This window comes from Mchenga conophoros, linkage group LG15, assembly GCF_057382185.1.
Source record: "Mchenga conophoros isolate Kocher_MC1m ecotype Shallow Benthic linkage group LG15, M_conophoros_male_GT1.1, whole genome shotgun sequence".
Taxonomy (NCBI): domain Eukaryota; kingdom Metazoa; phylum Chordata; class Actinopteri; order Cichliformes; family Cichlidae; genus Mchenga; species Mchenga conophoros.
In genome coordinates, this window is record NC_140540.1 from 26,646,091 (window position 1) to 26,665,422 (window position 19,332).

Here is a 19,332-nt window from a genome sequence, read left to right on the forward strand (position 1 = left end):
TGTATGTGTCTGTGCATATACTTGGCCAATAAACACGATTCTGATTCTGATCTGTCAATCTCCCGCTCCCTTATCGCATCACTCGTGAACAAGACCCGGAGATACTTGAACTCCTCCACTTGGGGCAGGAACTTGTCCCTGAGCCGGAGTTGGCACTCCACCCTTTTCTGGCTGAGGACAATGGCCTCAGATTTGGAAGTGCTGATTCTCATTCCCATTCTGAGACCCAAATGAAAGCCTTCCGCAACTTGGCTATGCCTAGATATTCTGTCCATACAATTATGAACATAATTGGTGACAAATTGCAGCCCTGGTAGAGTCCATCACCCACCGGGAATGAGTCCGACTTATTGCCGGCTATGTGGACCAAGCTCTTACAATGGTTGTTTAAGGATCGAATAGCCTCTAGCAATGAGCAAGACACCCCATACTCTTGAAGCACCTCCCATAGGACACTCCGAGGGACACAGTCGAATGTCTTCTCCAAGTCCACAAAACACATGTAGACTGGTTGGGCAAACTCCCATGCACCCTCAAGTATCCTCGAGAGGATAAAGAGCTGGTCCAGTGTTCCACGACCAGAACAAAAACCGCATTGTTTCTCCTCTATCCAAGGTTGGACTAACGGATGGCTTCTCCTTTCCAGTACACTGGCATAGACTTTCACAGGGAGGCTGAGGAGTGTAATCCCCCTATAGCTGGAACACACCCTCGGTCCCCCTGCTTAAAGATAGGAACCACCACCCCGGTCTGCCAATCCAGAGGTACCACCCCTGATCTCCACACAGTATTGTAGAGGCGTGTCAACCAAGACAGCCCTACAACATCCAGAGCCTTCAGGAACCCAGGGCAGACCTAATCCACCCCTGGTGCTCTGCCACGAAGGAGTTGTTTAACTGCCTCAGCCACCTCACCCCTAGAGATAGATGAGCCGTCCCCCTCGTCCCCAGACTATGCTAACTCCACGGAAGACGTTCCAGTGGGATTAAGGAGGTCCTTGAAGTTTTCCTCCCACTGCCCAACAATGTTTTCATTCGAAGTCAGCAGCTTCAGCAAACAAGGTGTGGAACATGGTGCACTCAATGTCCCCACTCTCCCTCAGAATGCTGTTGAAGCTCTGCTGGAAGTGTGAGTTGAAGATCTCGCGGACTGGGGCCTCTGCCAGGCATTCCCAGGTATATACTATACGTTTAGGTGCACCAGGTCTGTCCAGCATCCACCCCCACCACCCGATCCAACTCACCACCACCCAATGTATCTCACCACCAGGTGGTGAACAGTTGACCCCTCAGCCCCTCTCTTTACCTGAGTGTCCAGAACATATGGCCGCAGGTCTGGTGATACAATTACAAAATCAATCATCGACCTGCAGCCTAGGGTGTCCTGGTGCCACATGCACTTATGGACACTCTTATGTTCGAACATGGTGTGGACAAATTGTGGTTTGGACAGAACAAAACACTGCTCGGGTTCAGATCCGGAAGGCCATTCTTCCAGGTCTCACTCTTGTTGCCCACATTAGTGTTAAAGTCTCCCAGTAGGACAACAGAGTCCCCTGGTGGAGCACAGTCAGGACCCGTTCCCCAACCCGAAGGCACAGGGAACAAACCCTCTTGTCCACTGGGAGAAACCCTAAAGTACAGGCAGCAAGCCAAGGGGATACTAGGATACCCAACCCAGCCCACCGCCTATCACCAAGAGCAACTCCAGACTAAGATAGAGTCCAACCCCTCTCCAGGAGAATGGTTCCAGAGCCCAAGCTATGCATTGAGGTGAGCCTGACTATATCTAGTACCTCTCAGCCTCATGCACTAACTCAGGCTCCTTCCCCACCAGAGAAGTGACCTTCCAAAAAAAATCACAGTTGTAAATAAAGCACTACTGAACTGACAAACGCAGAAGTGTCCGTCTGTGGGTCATGTGTCACAATGAATTTCTAAGGAAATTATATGGTTACAGTTGCTCCAAGACAATAATAACAGTAACAGACTGATATTTTTTGTGGTGGTGTTTTTAACCCAGTTCAGTTCATTATCTGTGTGTACCCCGAGGTATTTATAGTCCTCCAAAATGTCCGCATCAACCCCTTGAATTGAAACAGGGGTCACACGTTTCCTGGTCCTCCTACAGTCCACAATCAAGTCTTTGTTATTTGTCACACTGATACTGCTCACACCATGTGACAAAGGAGTTGACCACAGCCCAATACTCCATCTCAACACCCTCACTAATGTATCCACCCACTGCAGAGTCATCAGAAAATTTCTGAAGATGGCAGCTCTCTGTGCAGTAGCTAAAGTCTGTGGTGCTGAGGGTGAAGAGGAAGGGGGAGAGGACGGTCCCTTGTGGTTCCCCTGTGTTGCTGATCACCTTGTAAGACACACAATGTTGAAGATGCACATATTGTGGTCTTCCTGACAGGTAATCAACAATCTGGGACATGAGAGACACATCCACCTGCAACGCTGTCAGCGTATCATCCAGAAGGGTTGGCCTGATGGTACTGAATGACTGGAAGGCTGGGGACTCAAACGACAGTCAGGACCCGATCCTCAACCCAGGGTATGAGGGACCAGGCAGCGAAGGCATAGAGGACACAGGAAAAAATGTCTTCGAAATGGGTTTTCTTTATTTTCACAATCATCCTGGAGTGCCCAGAATGGGCACTCCAGACTTTCATGTCAACCAAAAGTATATATATGTACTAATACTGTAGCCAGAAGAACACAATGAACAGTTTCATACAGTTTTATGACTTTCAAGGTTTTCAAAGTATTGCCTCTCTGTTTGAAAACCTCACATATTACATACGAGGGATTTTACATACATACAACAAACTGTTGATTTTCTGAAGCTCCAAACTTTGCATGACCATCTCATAAAATAAGGTCTACTATATAACCCTGATGACACAGACGCACAAACCTGTTTGTTTGTCCTTCCTAGACCCCCACCTATTCACTGTGTTGTCTCCTCCTGAAGTTAAAATGTTAAGCCACATCTTTATGTCATTATGTACCAAAAAAAAAAATCTGCAAACAAAAGAAAAATTTAAGTAAACCAATCTATAAACAAATCTAAATTTATGCTTGCCTAACTGATATTAATGTTGCAGTTCTGGAATGCAATGCCTTCTCCTTAAATTACCCTCGATACACACTGACACCATATCCTGGGGATTCAGCCCACAAATGGCCTCAGGATAAAAACTCCTCTTGAGCCTCTCTGTTTTTGTTCGGATGATGCGGAACCTTCTGCCTGATTTCAGAAGCTGGAACAGTTCGTTACTGGGATGTGATGGGTCCTTCAAAATCTGAGCTGCTCTAGTCCAGCATCTCCTGAAGTAAATGACCTGTAGGGAAGGGAGAGCAGTCCTGCAGCAGCATTCTGCCATACGGATCACTCTCTGAAGAGCTTTTTTATCCTTGACACAGCTGTTTCCATACCAGGATGCAAGGCTGGACTGGGACAAAAAATCGGCCCGGGCATTTTGACTAGAGACCGGCCCACCAGGATAAAGATTGAAAATGTGATGTCATTCAGGGGTAAAACCGCAAAGGATTCTGGGAACTTGTGGCAAGAGGTACTAGCGCACGCAGGCTTTCAATTGAACTCAGTTACACAGCGCTTAAAAGAAACCCAAAAGATGGCAAGAAGCTGTTGTATTATTAACTGCAATAGCCGGTCGCATGACAGCCACGGGAAGCCGACGGGTAAAGGGATCGGTTGTTATCGGATTACGTCGTTGAAGAGAAATTGTTCGAGCCATGTTTCCGAAGTAACAAAGAGGCGACGGATGGTCTGGATATACCAAATATAACGTCTCAGAACACTCCAGCTCACATGTTAGTCTGCTCCAAGCATTCCCACAAAGGTCAGAGTTTTGTAGTAGTTAATACGTAATTTTTCTTAACATAATTGGTGATATAGGTTACAAGCAAGTCTGGCGCTGAACAGAAATTGTCGCGCTATGCTCCTTTATTTATTGTGCATAAATAGTGAATTGTCCTGACACAATATTGCGTTTCGCTTCTGTTATTATGGTACATTGACAAAAACATATACTTTTATTCACAGGATAAAACAGTTGTTTTGTATCACTAATTGCCCAGTACGATTACAGCATACAGTATTATTGTCACTGCTACATTTCTGTAATGCGAACCAGAAATTATTTCCACTACTAATTAATTAAATGGTAAATGGCCTGTATTTATATAGCGCTTTACTAGTCAAGTTCACCAGGGAAGACACAAAGGACAACTGTTTGCCTTTCCTGGACTGCGCTGTGCACATTGAAGAGAACGGCAACCTCAACATCGAAGTTTACCGGAAGCCCACACACACGGACCAGTACCTCCTCTTTGACTCCCATCACCCTCTGGAACACAAGCTTGGAGTAATTAGGACCCTACACCACCGGGCAGAACATGTTCCCTCTAAGCCTGAAGGAAAAAAGAAGGAACACACACATGTAAAGAAGCACTCAAAACGTGCGGCTATCCTAAATGGGCGTTCTTAAAGTCAGCAAAGAGGCACAGAAAAGAAGTCCAGACACCAGCGAGGGAGGATAAGAAAGACAGACGCAACAACATTGTCATCCCCTATGTAGCCGGTGTATCAGAAAAACTCAGGAGAGTTTTCTCCAAGCATGACCCAGCAACACGCTCAGACAAAAACTGGTTCACCTGAAAGACAAAACGCCAAAACACAGACTTAACAATGTGGTGTATGCTGTACAGTGCAGCGAGGAATGCTCAGACCTCTACATTGGAGAGACCAAACAGCCACTTCACAAGCGCATGGCACAACACAGAAGAGCCACCTCCACAGGACAAGACTCAGCTGTCCATCTGCATCTTTCTTAAGGATAAAGGACACTCTTTCGAGGATGCCAATGTTCACATTTTGGACAGAGAGGACAGATGGTTTGAAAGAGGAGTGAAAGAAGCCATCTATGTCCACTGTGAGCGACCATCTTTGAACAGAGGCGGTGGTTTACGACACCAACTCTCTGCCATCTATAATCCAGTTTTGAGATCCCTTCCCAGACGCCTTAACGCCCACTCACATCCTGGGCCATCTGATCTCAGGAATTCGCATGATAAGGTGGGGCCAGGTTTCACAATGAACACACCCGAAACTCTGGCTGATTGGGACCCACACCCAGTTTCACACCTTGGCTCAGGCGATTAGAGGATCATCAGGGGGTCCTTTTGTCCCTCTGTGGGGGGTTACTCCCACTAGGTTTATATCTGGGACTCTCCGCCATTTGACCTTAGAACTGAAGAAGCTTCTCGGATGAGAGGTGAAACGTCTTCAAGTAACTTAAAGAAGTCCAGACGCCTTTCTTTACAAGCTCCTTTGATTAACGAATGTGTATTTATGACGATGATTTGTGAGACTGGTAAACTTACCTTTGTTCGTACGATGGTCTTTCGTTCTACACGGTGCATTTCAAGGTCCTGTCCCATCCGTCGGTAAACTGTACCTGGGCTTGTTGCAGTGACCTGAAGTTACTAAACTTCATGAGTGTATGCACTCACTCCAAGAACCGTATAATTATAAATCTGAGCGTGGTGAAAGTTGGGCAGCACGCTAACGTCTTTTGTCCACTCTGTGTGCTCCTAAGGGTCTGACCCTTTCACTCCTTTTATTTTTTCCTCGTATCTTTTCTTTGTCTTTTTGTCGAGTCTGTCTTTGTACGGACCGGCATTGTTCTCCTTTTGTTTTGTACATTCCTTTTTTGTGCGGCAAAGAAAAAAACAAGAAGGTATTGGAACCGGAGAATGAACGTTTTGCGGTGCTGCAAATGCTTGCATTTGATGCGGTGTTTGGATTGTTTTGCCACGAGTTCCCGGCATGCAATGCGCGAAAATCATGTGATTGCTAAACAAGGGGGAGGGTGCATCCGGCCTCCTCGGCTGTAATTGGTCCAGCCCAGAGTCGATCATGACCAATTGGCCAATCCAACACCTTTCATTATATATACCCTTCCTAAAAAAAAAAAAAAAAAAATCCATCGGCCCATAAAAACAAAAAATCGCCAGTGGCCCACCGGGCAAATGCCCGGTATGCCCGATGGCCAGTCCAGCTATGCCAGGATGTGATGTTCTGTGTGAGGATGCTCTCCACAGCGCCTGTATAGAAAGTCCTGAGGATCACTGGAGAGACCCTGAACTTCCTCAGTTGTTGTAGGTGGTACAGGTGCTGCCTAGCCTTCTTGGTCTGGACCTGAATGTGGGCAGACCATGTCAGGTCTGAGGAGATGTGGACACTGAGATACTTGAAGGACTGCACTCTCTCCACTGGAGCTCCATTAATGATAATGGGCTTGTAGTCCCTGCTGACCCCTTCTGAAGTCCACCATCAGCTCCTTGGTCTTGCCGACGTTCAGCTGGAGGTGGTTGTCCTGGCACCACGATGCCAGATTCTTCACTTCATCCATGTAGCCCGCCTCATCGTTGTTGGAGATATAATATAACTAATTTGCATATGACTATTGCTCAAATGAATGAGTTATGAAATCTGACCAGCTTAAAAGTATTATTCAATTACATTTATCAATTATCATTATTCAATTACTCGCCTCTGTCAGTGCGCCCCAGGGCGGCTGTGGCTACAATGTAGCTTGCCTTCACCAGTGTGTGAATGGGTGGATGACTGAATGTAGTGTGAAGCGCTTTGGGGTCCTTAGGGACTAGAAAAGCGCTATACAAATGCAGGCCATTTACCATCATGTGAAACACTGAATATAAAATGAACACAAATCAATTAACAATAAAAAATACATTTATGCTCGGACAGAGTGAAGTGTAAACGGAGCACCTTCATGCTTAACAAGAAGGAATGTCCGAATATCAGTGTGATGAAATGAGTCATTAGAGTCTTAAAAACAAAACAGCACAATCATAATATTTCTATTAATAGCCTACCCATTTATAAATCCAGCCAGAAGACAGTCATCCACATGAAAAACAACCACTATACATTACTTAGAAATGCATTAGCAGAGTAAAGAAAACTTTTTTAAATATAAAGTATCTGGAGTTTTCAGGAAGCCCCACCCCTTCCTGGTACTTTACTAGACTATGGCTGTGTCCCAATTCAGGATCTGCATGCTTGAAGTACGTGCACTACGCGTACTACGTACGGTGCGTACTATAAGTACGAGAAGTGCCCGCGAGAAATGTTTCATACAGCATTGTGTGACATAAATGAAAGAGAAAAAATGTTTTGTTGGTCATTCAGCATTCATAGCATGCAGAAGTTGCATTTCACTTACAATGATGCAATGAGAATCCTACCTACCATCTACCTAGAGGAGGGAGTGCCAGTCAGATGTTTATGTTAGGTTAGGGTGTTTGTACTTTTAAAGTACTTTTGAAGAAGTTAATGTTCACTTTTGTAGAGTATTTGGATGCTCCGGCTAACGCTATGATTTCAGCACTCACAAATCCTACTGTGAGTTATTCCCATCATTTATCCAGTCTGAGGAAGCTGGTTTAAGACTTTATGTGTAAACTGATTTCTTTTAATTGTACTGTTTGTAGCATTGGGCCTGTGTTCATTATATTTGTAATATGGTTTAATGTTTAAATATATTTTTATATTTTCATTTTGGTTTTATAAGTTGTGCTTTGTGTAATCATGGACTTAAGTCTTTTATTAAAGCTTTCATTGATTCATTGATTCATAGTTGTTTATTATTACTGAAGATATTTTTGTTATTTGGAGATAAAGGGTCAGATAAGGGTTTCTCATCCAGACAGATTTAGTTATAGTCAAATATGTTTACAGTTTGATTACAAAATGCATCAAAAGGATCATGACTGTTGCCGACAACAACTGGAAAACTGAGTCACTAAGTCCATCCCGCACAACAGGGGGCGAAACTGAGCGACCCGATCTCGTCAGATGTAACCCGGAAGCAGTAACACGAAGCTCTCAAGCTGGAAGGAGATGTAGGTTTAATAAGATCGGATTCATGAGGAAAATGAAATTCAAAGTTTGTCTCCAGAGGCTGACAGCTACTCAGACCGCAGTTACAACACATTCAGGTGATGGGAGCCAGAAAGACTCAATAAATATCCTTTTAAATCCATTTTTTCTGCTCAAGTGACCGACATTTCTCCAGAATCCTCTTTGCACTTTTACATTTTTTGTTGATGCAAGTGTTTGTTCTCTGATATGACAGCTCATTTAGATGAGAGGAAATCAGAAATGGCGGCAGCAGAAATAAAGACTGATTCAGGTTAAATAACGGCGAGTTGATGGTAGACCCTTTAAAGCAGAAATCGGTTAGTATCCGTTAATATGTGTGGATCCAGCCACATGATTTAGAACAACCCGCTGAACTTAACCTGCACGAAAATAGATGTAATTCTTGATTCTTTAGGCGCTAAAGTCTCATTATTACAGAAGCGTTTTTTCTTTGAGAAACATTCTAAAGTGTTTTTGAATCACAGTATAAAATGTTTAATATGAACCAATGCAATATTTTTTTTATCAAAGTCTGAAAGGTTTCGTAAGCACTCGTTTTAATCATTTTGTAAACAGCAGTTACGAAAGGTTTTGTAACCCGCACAAACGAAGAGTTTGAATTTCCCGCAATCGTTTAGGGGTCACGAGAGCACTTCTCGCGACCTGATTGGCTCGGTCCCTCCCGACTGTTTAAAGGGGCTCATTTAGCTGCGTGCCCATTGGCCAGCAGTTCTAGCGCCAAGATTCCAATAAAAGGGCGAGCAGCGGAAGCCCTCTACTGTCTCCGTCTATCTGCAGCTACTAAGCTTTAGCTTTCTGCTCCTTTTAGCTTCTTAGTGTTTTTTCTTTGTGTCCGTTTGAACCCGAAAAGTCACAATGCTGACCGCGCGCTCCCCGCTCTCCGTGAAGAACGAGCAGACCCTCAGCGGGCAGCTGGACAAAATGTCTCTGGACAAAGAGAACACGGTGAGGCTGCTTCAGGTTCCCGCTCACAGAGGCCGCCGATTCTTTAACGTCACCGAACAATTACAGGTATCGATAAAGAGTCGCTGTGTGTGCTGACGGTCTGTGTCTCCTTTCAGCCTCCGGGCCCGAACAGCAGCCGCATCCTGGCGTCCCAAACCGCGCGGAGGATCTTCGACGCTGCTGCGGTAAGTGAGAGAAAAGCCGCAGGAAGCTTCGCACTTTTAGCGGATTCCTCATATCAGCGGACCGAGTCGATGCTGAGCTCACTGACGGCAGCTTCGTGTGTGTTACTGTGCAGATGTGGCGCCTAAACTGTGGCCGTGGCGCCAACAGTGAGCGGCAGGGCTGAGGTCGGTTCAGGGTTCTAGTTTATTAGGAAGAGCTGCTGTGGTGTTCAGGTTTTATGCCGTTTCTGTTATTTTGTCCACCACCTTCAGATCAGTGAACGATACAGGCAGCAAATCTGCACAAACTTTAACTTTTCACTGTTTTTGCTCCAGAATCGATGAATAAGCTAATCAATAATCCTGAGCAATGATCTTTGTCTTCAGCCCAAAGTGAAAAAGAGCAGCAGCTCGCAGGAGGAGGAGCCTCTGCTGAAGGACAACCCTCGCCGCTTCGTCATCTTCCCCATCGAGTACCACGATATCTGGCAGATGTACAAGAAGGCAGAGGCGTCCTTCTGGACGGCAGAGGAGGTAGGTAGAGCTGTAATGGGGCGGGGCTTGATGCTGGACGCCGTGATGCTGACGTGCTCTTTCTGTGCAGGTGGATCTGTCCAAGGACCTGCAGCACTGGGATGCCATGAAGGACGAAGAGCGCTACTTCATCTCCCACGTGTTGGCCTTCTTTGCCGCCAGCGACGGCATCGTCAATGAGAACCTGGTGAGCCGCTGAGCCTGCTCTTACAGATGGTTTTGAGGTCACGGACCGCTGTAACACTCTTGTTGTCGCTCTTTGACCAACAGGTGGAGCGCTTCATGCAGGAAGTGCAGGTAACGGAGGCCCGGTGTTTCTACGGTTTCCAGATCGCCATGGAGAACATCCACTCAGAGATGTACAGCCTGCTGATCGACACGTACATCAAGGACCCCAAAGAGAGGTACGCAGGAGGCGGGGCCAAATACTGTTCTGTAGTGGCTTAACTGGCCTGTACTGATCTAACTGGTGAGTCACGATGTGTTCCCGCCCTCAGAGAGTACCTGTTTAATGCCATCGAGACGCTGCCGTGCGTGAAGAAGAAGGCTGACTGGGCGCTCAACTGGATCGGCAACAAGAACGCCACCTACGGTAAATAAGCTGCTGCCCATTAGGCCACCTGGCGCAATGGTTCCACCTCAAGCAGCTTCATTGATTATTGTCTGTTTATTGATCTGCAGGAGAGCGCGTGGTGGCCTTTGCCGCTGTGGAGGGGATCTTCTTCTCGGGTTCGTTCGCCGCCATCTTCTGGCTGAAGAAGAGAGGCCTGATGCCCGGCCTGACCTTCTCCAACGAGCTCATCAGCAGAGACGAGGTGAGGCGCCCTGTTGGTGTCAGATTGCAGGTATTGATCCAGTGATGATGTCACTCTTAACGTGTGTTTGTGTGCCTGCCGCGTTTAGGGTCTGCACTGTGACTTTGCCTGTCTGATGTTCAAACACCTGGTGAACAAACCGCCCAAGGAAACTGTCATCAGCATCATCAAGAACGCCGTGGAGATCGAGCAGGTGAGTCCCAGCTGCAGGTGAAGCTGCTCTGCTGGGCCCACTGGTTCATGGTGGATTTACTGGTTCAGGATGGCTTTAATGGGTTTATTGGTTTGTGTGCAGGAGTTCCTGACTGACGCTCTGCCCGTCAAGCTCATCGGGATGAACTGCGACATGATGAAACGGTACATCGAGTTCGTGGCCGACAGACTGTTGCTGGAGCTCGGCTTCTCCAAGGTAACGCCCCACACAGGTCATGTGATCATGTGACTGACTTAAAGGCAGAAAAACAGCATCACAACACTCATCTCAGTGACAAGCTAAACTTAAAATAAAACATGATCAGTTCTCCACACAGACACATTTCAGGAACTCTTTGACCTCAGAGAGCAACATGATGAAAGTGATGGTGTGAGTGATGATGAAGTGCGCAGGGGTACGGACCTCAGCCAGTGATGGGGGCTGAGTGCTGCTGCAGAGTCTGATCAGAGGACGAGTGGTTCTCTGATGGGCAGCGGCAGTGCGACACAGACGCCTATCTGAACTCGCCCATGGGTGGGGGCGGGTGACCTCAGGGTGGGGGCAGTGGGTGGAGCTGACTGACATGGTGTTTCTGTGTGCAGATCTACCGGGTGGAGAACCCTTTTGACTTCATGGAGAACATCTCCCTGGAGGGAAAGACCAACTTCTTTGAGAAGCGGGTGGGCGAGTACCAGAGGATGGGCGTGATGGCGACGCCCACGGACAACACCTTCCGGTTGGACGCTGACTTCTGAGGCGGCGGCTGCTCTTTGGACTTCAGCCAGTTGGATTGCAGGCAGGACTGCAGTCGGGTTCAAACGTTTGTTTGTTTGTTTTTTCTTTCTTTTTGTACATAGACTTTGTAGAGTTTTTATTAAGTCTTATTATAGTTTTAAATATGTACATTTTTGTAATAAAGCAACTGTTTGTAAAAAGCAGACTCTTCAGTTTCACATCTGTAACATCTTTCTAAATCACCGTAGTCCCATCATTTCAGGCCGGACAAGGCTGGAAGTGAGCGACTTGCACTGGACAGCCTAGCCAATGATGTGCTGCTGCTGTCACAGTTGCAGATGTGTTGTACAGAAATGGAGATTATCTTCATTTCTGTACAACTCATCTGATCTGAATTAAGACTCTGAGGCTGAGCAACCACAGCCGTGTATAAATAGACTTTTGGGGTTGTTTAGTCTTAAACAAGTTTTCCGAGAATCTACAAAAATTTCCCCAAGTGTCCCCAAAGTTTTTACCCATCATGGTTGCAGCCTCTTGAAATGAAGACAATGCACTGACTTCTCTACACAATGAGTTGTAGAGGGAACAACAGCCGTGGCAGTTTGTCCTAAAACAACAGCGGTAATCTGCACATTTAAATATTTCAGATATTGATCATTTTTGAGAATATTTTATTTTCATAATGAAGACAGCACTGGTGTTTCTAGTTTAACAAAAACCCTGCAGTCCAGTGGTGGGATGGCATCTCTTTGTGAGACAGAATTGGATGTACTCATGGGATATGTAGTTTGTACTCAGTGTACACTTTGAGGTCCAGTGTTGTATCTGTTAAACTAACAGGCTGCATCAAGTTGATGTCAAGGCCGCCAGCAACATGTGATGTGGAGGGTCAAAGGTTAAGGATTTTCCTTTAATTTGTCACTCACAGGAGGATGTAAGGAAGGATATAACCTGTCTCTGTTCTGGATAAAATTCAAAGGCTGGTGCTTCAGTGTTCATACGTTATAAACATGTGACTCAGACATGATAATATTCATGTCTTGTTTGTCCTGGTGGCTGACAGCAGGTTTGGAGATAATTGAGCAGTTATACATTTTATTCCAAAATAAATAAAAACATTTTCCAGAAGTTTTTCAGTGTTAATCACTCAGCAAACCACATTTTGACAATAATGTTCACTGAGATGATTTCCTCATTTTTTTTTTTTTTTTGTTTGTGTTTTTTTCTCAGAGGTCAATCGGAAACCTCGCAGTCTCCCATCAATCATTTATTGGAACCACGAGACTGATTTTTCCACCTCCGCAGTCTCTAAGGAGAGGACAGTGACGTCATCACCAAGGACCACAACGTGTTTTACATAACAACAGTTTAGACCAAAAACACGCTTTTTAGTTTAAAGTGGGTTTAACTATATTTCTACGAGAATTCAGTTGACATTACTGTGTGCTCTGATTTTATCTTCGGGTCTGTAGTCTTTGGTCTTATCTTTGAACACGTGATCCGCGTGACGTCATAAACGGAAGTAAACAAACGAAGTAGTCAGAAAGAGCTGCGGAGACGCTATTCTGCGCAAAAATGTCGATTTCCAACCCGAGGCAGGTGTTCCACAACCCGGTAAGATATCCTATGGTTTCGAATTGATCTCTATCATCAGTTTTCATTCTCATTTTCAAGGATAAATCGATTGTTGATCGACGATGCTTCTGTGAAGGGACCAGTTAGCATTTTAGCTCACCTAACAGCCTTAAACAATGACTATCTTATGTTAAACATTCTTTTAAAAAATATTCGAAGTGTTTTAAATACACTGACAAACAACGGAAAGAGTTCGGATTCAATATCATCCGCTAAAAACTTTATTTATAGGAAACCTTTGGTACTGCCGCACTGCGGAACACACGTTCAGAGAGGCTGGCTTGACATGAGTTTCGGTCACATGAGATGCTGTGTGGGTTAAGCGTGTTTTTGTTTTGTTTTTTCAGGTTGAATTAGAGACCATGTATTTAAAGTGTGATTTTAAGTATGTTTGAGTTTAGATGTGAACACATCTGAGACAATTTGTAAAATATCTTCAAAATTGTATTCAGTTTGGCGACGGTGTTTTGGCTCGTTTGACACTGATTATTTATCATGAATCGTTCTTCTACATCACGTGTGACATCGTGTAAATATAATAACTGACCCCTGGGATTCCGGCTTTAGTGTCATCCACTGAAAACTTTGTTTCGTCAACCTTTTTGGACAAACTGTGTTAAAGATTAGTGCCTCCGCCCAGCATCATTTTTAGAGTCGCATGTCACCCTGTTCGTGTTTTATTTTAGACCGAATTAAAGAACAGGTCGGCACAGTTTGATTTGATCTGATCTGGTGGGTTGGATATATAGAAAATTTAAAATATGCAAAAATTTTAGTGGGTTTTCGTCTAGTTTAAGGAGTGAGTTCAATTAATTTCAATTCAATTTTGTCTATACAGTGCCAAATTACAACGGCATTCGCACTTTGTATTGTAAGGCAGACCCTACAATAATACATAAAGAGAAAAACCCAACAATCATATGACCCCCTATGAGCAAGGACTTTGGCAACAGTGGGAAGGAAAAACTCCCTTTTAACAGGAAGAAACCTCCAGCAGAATCAGGATCAGGGAGGGGCGGCTATCTGCTCTGTGGGGGAAGACAGGACAAAGACATGCTGTGGAAGAGAGCCAGATATTAATAATAACTAATAATTAAATGCAGAGAGGTCTATTAACACATAGTGAGCAAAGAACAAATGCCCAGTGTATCGTGGGAATCCCCCAGCAGCCTCCACCTATTGCAGCACAACTAGGGGAGGATTCAGGGTCACCTGATCCAGCCGTAACTAGCAAAAAGGAAAGTTTGAAGCCTGAACTTAAAAGTAGAAATGGTGTCTGTTTCCTGAATTCAAACTGAAAACTGGTTTAGAAGAAGAGGGATCTGAAAACTGAAGGCTCTGCCTCTCATTCAACTTTTAAATACTCTAGGAACAACAAGTAAGTCTGCAGTGTGATATATGGTACATATTGTACTATAAGGTCATTACGATAAGTTGGGGCCTTATTGTTTAAGACCTTGTATGTGAGGAGCAGGATTTTGAATTCTGTATTTAACAGAGTGCCAATGAAGGGAAGTCAGTATAGGAGAAATCTGCTCTGTCTTTCTGTTACATTTTTTATAACTTCTTCTGAAATGTAGAGGAGATATTTGTGCATGAAGATTGAGAATGGAGAAGTTTTTTTTTAAATGATTCAAACTAAAAGCAAAAAACTCCAATATGAATAAAACATGTGATTCGTGCAAAAAATTCAGTCACCCGCCAGGATAAAATCTACTAATGAAAGCAGGAAGAAAATGTTCACAGTGAACAAGAGGAGGTAAAAACAGGCCTTCAGATCTAGACAAATAAAACCTGCAGGAAGTCTCGACCTGCTGAGAGAACAAAACCAGCTTTAAATCAGTGACTCAGCTGCTGAAAGCTGCCCTTCATAAAACTGCTGATATGATTATTAACAGTCAAAAAGAAAAAGGTTTGAATTCAGCTCAAACATGTGAGAAACAACAGAGATTCTTTGTTGGGATGTTAGCAGAGCTGTGGGCAAAAGTAAAGTAACTTGAGGACTGTAATTCAATTCAACTTTCTTTCTTTAGCACCAGTTTACAATTACAGTCGTCTTTGGGTGGACAGGTCACCCAATTCAGATCCACCTATAAACTTATATATTCTCCTGCAGGTGGAGTACTGTTTGAAGTTTAATAATAATGATCACATGACCAGAGGTGGGACGTAAAGTGCAAATACTTTGTTGGTACTTGAGTAGTTTTTTTTTTTTTCTGACTTCTTTTTATTTTCACTCCCTACATTTGAAACAAACACCTGAACCTTCTGCTCCTCACATTTTCAGAACGGACTTCAGGTTTGACGTCTTTGGGGGAGTTATTATTTTATCACTGTGAGCCTCAAACATCAAACTTATCTGAGCCTGAACAGAAACACATGACAGGCAGTCCTATTCGTTTATTAGTCCCCTGAGGATGTCACATGAAGACCAGAACCACTGCAGGTGTCCGTAAACTGCGCTTGCTGTACTTCAGCATCTAGTTAGCCAAGATGAGCGAGCACTTTTGCCACCTTTGCACATGACTCGTCACACAGTCTTACTGTGGTGACTCAAGTGAGCTAGCAGGTGTCTTTACCTGGAGTCAGAATCGTTTGACTACAAGTGCGGAACAAGCTTAATGAGAATACTTTGGACTTGAAAGCGGAACTGACGGCCTGATACAGACAGACAGTCCAAAGACCTGAGAGCAGATTATTTACTGCTCTGCTTTTATTTTAGTTATCTTTTTATAATCAAATCAAAGCTGTCTGTGAAGGTTCGCAGTGATCCAGGTCATGGTAGTCTAAGGAGCTTGGAAAGAAACGCGACTGGACATCTTTAAGTTTCTTGAAGACGTTTCACCTCGTCTCATGGAAAAGCTTCTTCACTTCACTTCTTCACGTTTCTTGAATCTGTTTAGACACGTTTATTTCACTTTATTTCAAATCCACAGACGTGGATCTGTGCTGCATACAGGGTAACACATTCAAGCCCAGGAGGGGAGACACACCCATCCCCGGGTCAGAGCCCAGGTAAACAGGAGGGTTGTGTCAGGGAGGACATTCGGCATAAAATCTGTGCCAAATCAAACTTTTGGAAAAACCTCTACACGTATCTACAAATTTCATATATTTAAACAGGTGGAGGTTTTCTCTGAGCGTCTCTAAGTGAAAGCAGGAGAATTTCTGTGATTCTCCTGTTACATTCTAATTTCAGATTCTAATCTGATCAGCTGCTGACGGAGCTTTGAGCTCTGGTTCATTCACACCGATCTAGTCCCTCCTCTCAGGTGTTTCTAGGTGTTCTCTGTGGTCATCTGACCCTCCTCATGTTTGTGGTGTTCTGTCCACAGTCGATTCCCTTTGCTGGGACGATCCTGGGTGGGTTCTTGCCAGGTGAGATGGTTCTGATCAAGGGCTCTGTGCCGTCTGGTGCTGACAGGTGAGGATGCCGATCTTCATCATCAATCGGATATTTAAAAAAAAAACAAACGTCAGAGTCGGGGTGCAGATTCTTAAAGCGGGATCTTCTCTCTCTGTTCGCTGTCTCACAGGTTCCAGGTGGACTTCACCTGCGGCAGCAGCGTGAAGCCGCGGGCCGACGTAGCGTTCCATTTCAACCCGAGGATCAAAAAGTCGTCCATCGTGTGCAACACGCTGACGAAAGAGTGCTGGGGCCGCGAACAGATCCACTACGAGATGCCCTTCAGGCTCGAGGTCGACTTCGAGCTCATCATCCTCATCCTCCAAGACCAGTTCAAGGTGAGAGACGAGCCGACCAATCAGGTGTCAGAGAAGAGTCAGCACGGCAGAGTTTAACTGTTCAATGCAAGTCAAACTGGTGTCCAGCGATGTGTTGTTTTCCGTGCGTGTTCAGGTGGCTGTGAATGGCGCCCACCTGCTGGAGTACAAACACAGAGTGGAGCTGGAGCGTGTTGACACCATCAGCATCTCAGGAAAAGTCAAAGTTCAGGCTGTGGGCATCCTTTCCCCGAGCTCAGTGAGTGTCTCTGTAACCCGTGGCAACCTGCAGCTTTACCATCAGAGGGTTAACCTGTTTGTTTGTTTGTTTGTTTGTTTGTTTGTTTCAGAGCCCCACCTCTCCCGCTGGCAGTCCGCCCAATAAGGACACAGACGAATCAGCAATAATTGATCAGGTGTCCTTTCAATATCTGTGTTGCATTTCACTAGTATAGTTTTATGTTAGCTAAAGATTTGAAATCACTGTCTGATAGCATCTCTGGATGGCTGGCACTCATAAGGATTGTTTTCTGTGGAAGAAAAGTCACGTGATCTGCGAAATGCTTCCAAATATGAAAGCCCCGCCCCTTTCATGTGACTGCACAGGTCAAATCCTGAGTTACTTACCCAGTTGATAACCAGCTTGGTGTGAACTCTGACCCTCACTGTTAGCTTAAGTGGATCATAACAGAAAGATAACGTGGGTATCTTCATAGCACAGGACACGAGTCATCACAGGGCAGCGGAAATGTGGACCTTTCTGGAGAAACTGCGTCTGTTTTTTGATCAGCGTCGGATGTGGTCTGATTGGCTAGAGTTATGCATCAGTCGATCAGATTTTAATCAGATTTTTTTTTCCATGCGTTTCAGCCAGTGTTCTCCTCATCAGGTGATTTGGTGAGTTTTCCTGATCAAATCATTGATTGATGATGCATTTATTTCTTACAATAACAACAGTTTAATACAAAGAAATTTGAATGAATTATTTTTAAAGCAACTTTTAGCTTATTTTACTTAACATAAATATGATCAATTAAAATCTGTTTTTTATATCAGTCATATTATATCAGCCCACATGGTTGGCCTGAAATCATATTTTGGTAAAGAAAATGATTTATCATATTTCACCCATTGATCTTACATTAATCAGTGAGATCACTGATCTTATTTGATACCAAATGATCTTCTAACTTTTAACACAGATCTAAATTTATATTTAAAACTATAAAGCCAAAAAAAGGGAAATGTTTTAGTGTGTCTGACTCTCTGTTTCCTACAGAGTATCCCGTTCAGAGGTCAGCTGGTTAATGGGCTGACAGTCGGACGCAGCATCATCATCAAAGGAGAGACCAATCAGAACGCAGAGAGGTAAGGATAATAAACAGCTGTGGGAGCCCAGTACAGAAACTGATCAAAGCGACAATCAGTGAGGCATCGATCAGAACTTAAATTAACTTTAGTAAAAATTTTGTTCTTGTTAATAACAACATAAGTTTTATATTCTTAAATTCATAATAAATTAATCACAGCTTTGTGAATACAGGCTCTGATTTACAAGCTGACTCCACAAGCTGCTCAGAGACATTATGTTTGTGGGGTTTAGGTATTGTTGAGCCAACTAACACAATGAAAACCTGACTGTGATGAATAACTTCTATGTAGTAAACCTGAAGTCTGGCGCCAGTAGAAACTGATTAGCTTAAACTGAAGTGCAATGTTTGGATTAAAGTCACTGAAACATTTTCAGAGTTTACAGGTTTTATTTAAATATAAATTTAAATTGAGTTATGTGACCGTCACTTGATCATCACAGACCACCTTGCATGAACCTGCAGAGAAAGTAAACATGAAGCAGTTCAGAGTTTCGGTTTAGCCTTTCATGGCTCATTAATGACATCACTTCCTGTTACAGTTTCTGCGTGAACTTGCGTCCAGCGACCGGGTCCGACATCGCTCTCCACCTGAACCCTCGCTTGAAGAAGCGTGTCTTTGTCAGGAACTCCTTTCTGTCCGACTGCTGGGGTCATGAGGAGATGGCGCTCGCTTCCTTTCCCTTTACTGCGGGGCAGTACTTTGAGGTGACCTTTGACCCCTGCCTTAACATCCACATGTTGTGATGGGTTTTTTTGTTTAATTTTTAAAACCTGCTGTCATCTCCCCACAGATGATCATCCGCTGCGACGCGCAGCACTTCAGAGTTGCCATGAATGGGCAGCACCAGCTCGATTACAAACACCGTATGAAGGAACTGAGCGCCATCAACCAGGTGGAGGTGAAAGGAGATGTGACACTGCTTGTCGTCAGAGTCCTCTGAGCGCCTGCTAACCATCATGAACACGAAGCCATAAAAAAAACCACTGACGCCTCCTCCGTAACCAATCATTTAACAGATTCTAACTTCATTTCCTCTTTTACTAAAAACCCATGTCTTGTCCAGTGTCTTCAAAATAAAAGTCTGTCATTCCTCACATCTGTCCAGCTGTTTTGTTCCAAAAGCAGCTGCTGATGATAGTGGTGCTGGCGCCACAACAGGGACCAGATCATCGCCCAGCCGTGACGCTGGGTCAGATGTTGAGTTCAGATT

General features: G+C 44.4%; 2 protein-coding genes and 1 non-coding gene across 3 annotated transcripts; all 3 read left to right on the top strand.

The window, feature by feature from the left end:
* Positions 1 to 8,092: 8,092 nt before the first annotated feature.
* On the top strand, positions 8,093 to 11,595 carry LOC146558499 (ribonucleoside-diphosphate reductase subunit M2). The gene is made up of 10 exons (XM_085245981.1): positions 8,093 to 8,949; positions 9,066 to 9,134; positions 9,501 to 9,647; positions 9,718 to 9,834; positions 9,918 to 10,051; positions 10,145 to 10,239; positions 10,329 to 10,462; positions 10,551 to 10,655; positions 10,758 to 10,871; positions 11,258 to 11,595. The coding sequence occupies exons 1-10, from the start codon at positions 8,860 to 8,862 to the stop codon at positions 11,408 to 11,410; spliced, it is 1,158 nt and encodes a 385-aa protein (XP_085102107.1). The 5' UTR covers positions 8,093 to 8,859; the 3' UTR covers positions 11,411 to 11,595.
* On the top strand, positions 11,047 to 11,182 carry LOC146558500 (small nucleolar RNA SNORD94). The gene has a single exon (XR_014888821.1). It is a non-coding gene; the product is annotated as a small nucleolar RNA SNORD94 (small nucleolar RNA).
* A 1,279-nt stretch (positions 11,596 to 12,874) lies between the features above and the next one.
* Positions 12,875 to 19,216, top strand: LOC146558501 (galectin-8-like). The gene is made up of 9 exons (XM_085245986.1): positions 12,875 to 13,004; positions 16,361 to 16,449; positions 16,562 to 16,769; positions 16,885 to 17,007; positions 17,099 to 17,164; positions 17,619 to 17,645; positions 18,028 to 18,116; positions 18,661 to 18,826; positions 18,913 to 19,216. Exons 1-9 carry the CDS (start codon positions 12,966 to 12,968, stop codon positions 19,060 to 19,062), a joined length of 957 nt encoding a protein of 318 aa, XP_085102112.1. The 5' UTR covers positions 12,875 to 12,965; the 3' UTR covers positions 19,063 to 19,216.
* The last annotated feature ends 116 nt before the right edge of the window (positions 19,217 to 19,332 follow it).

Bases quoted from the DNA above. Each gene is read 5' to 3' on its own strand.
- LOC146558501 (XM_085245986.1), top strand. From the start codon at position 12,966: ATGTCGATTTCCAACCCGAGGCAGGTGTTCCACAACCCG. The intron at 17,165-17,618 runs GTGTCCTTTCAA...CATGCGTTTCAG, and splicing joins AATCAGCAATAATTGATCAG to CCAGTGTTCTCCTCATCAGG. The intron at 17,646-18,027 runs GTGAGTTTTCCT...TGTTTCCTACAG, and splicing joins TCTCCTCATCAGGTGATTTG to AGTATCCCGTTCAGAGGTCA.
- LOC146558499 (XM_085245981.1), top strand. From the start codon at position 8,860: ATGCTGACCGCGCGCTCCCCGCTCTCCGTGAAGAACGAGCAGACCCTC. The intron at 9,135-9,500 runs GTAAGTGAGAGA...CTTTGTCTTCAG, and splicing joins GGATCTTCGACGCTGCTGCG to CCCAAAGTGAAAAAGAGCAG. The intron at 10,240-10,328 runs GTAAATAAGCTG...ATTGATCTGCAG, and splicing joins CAACAAGAACGCCACCTACG to GAGAGCGCGTGGTGGCCTTT.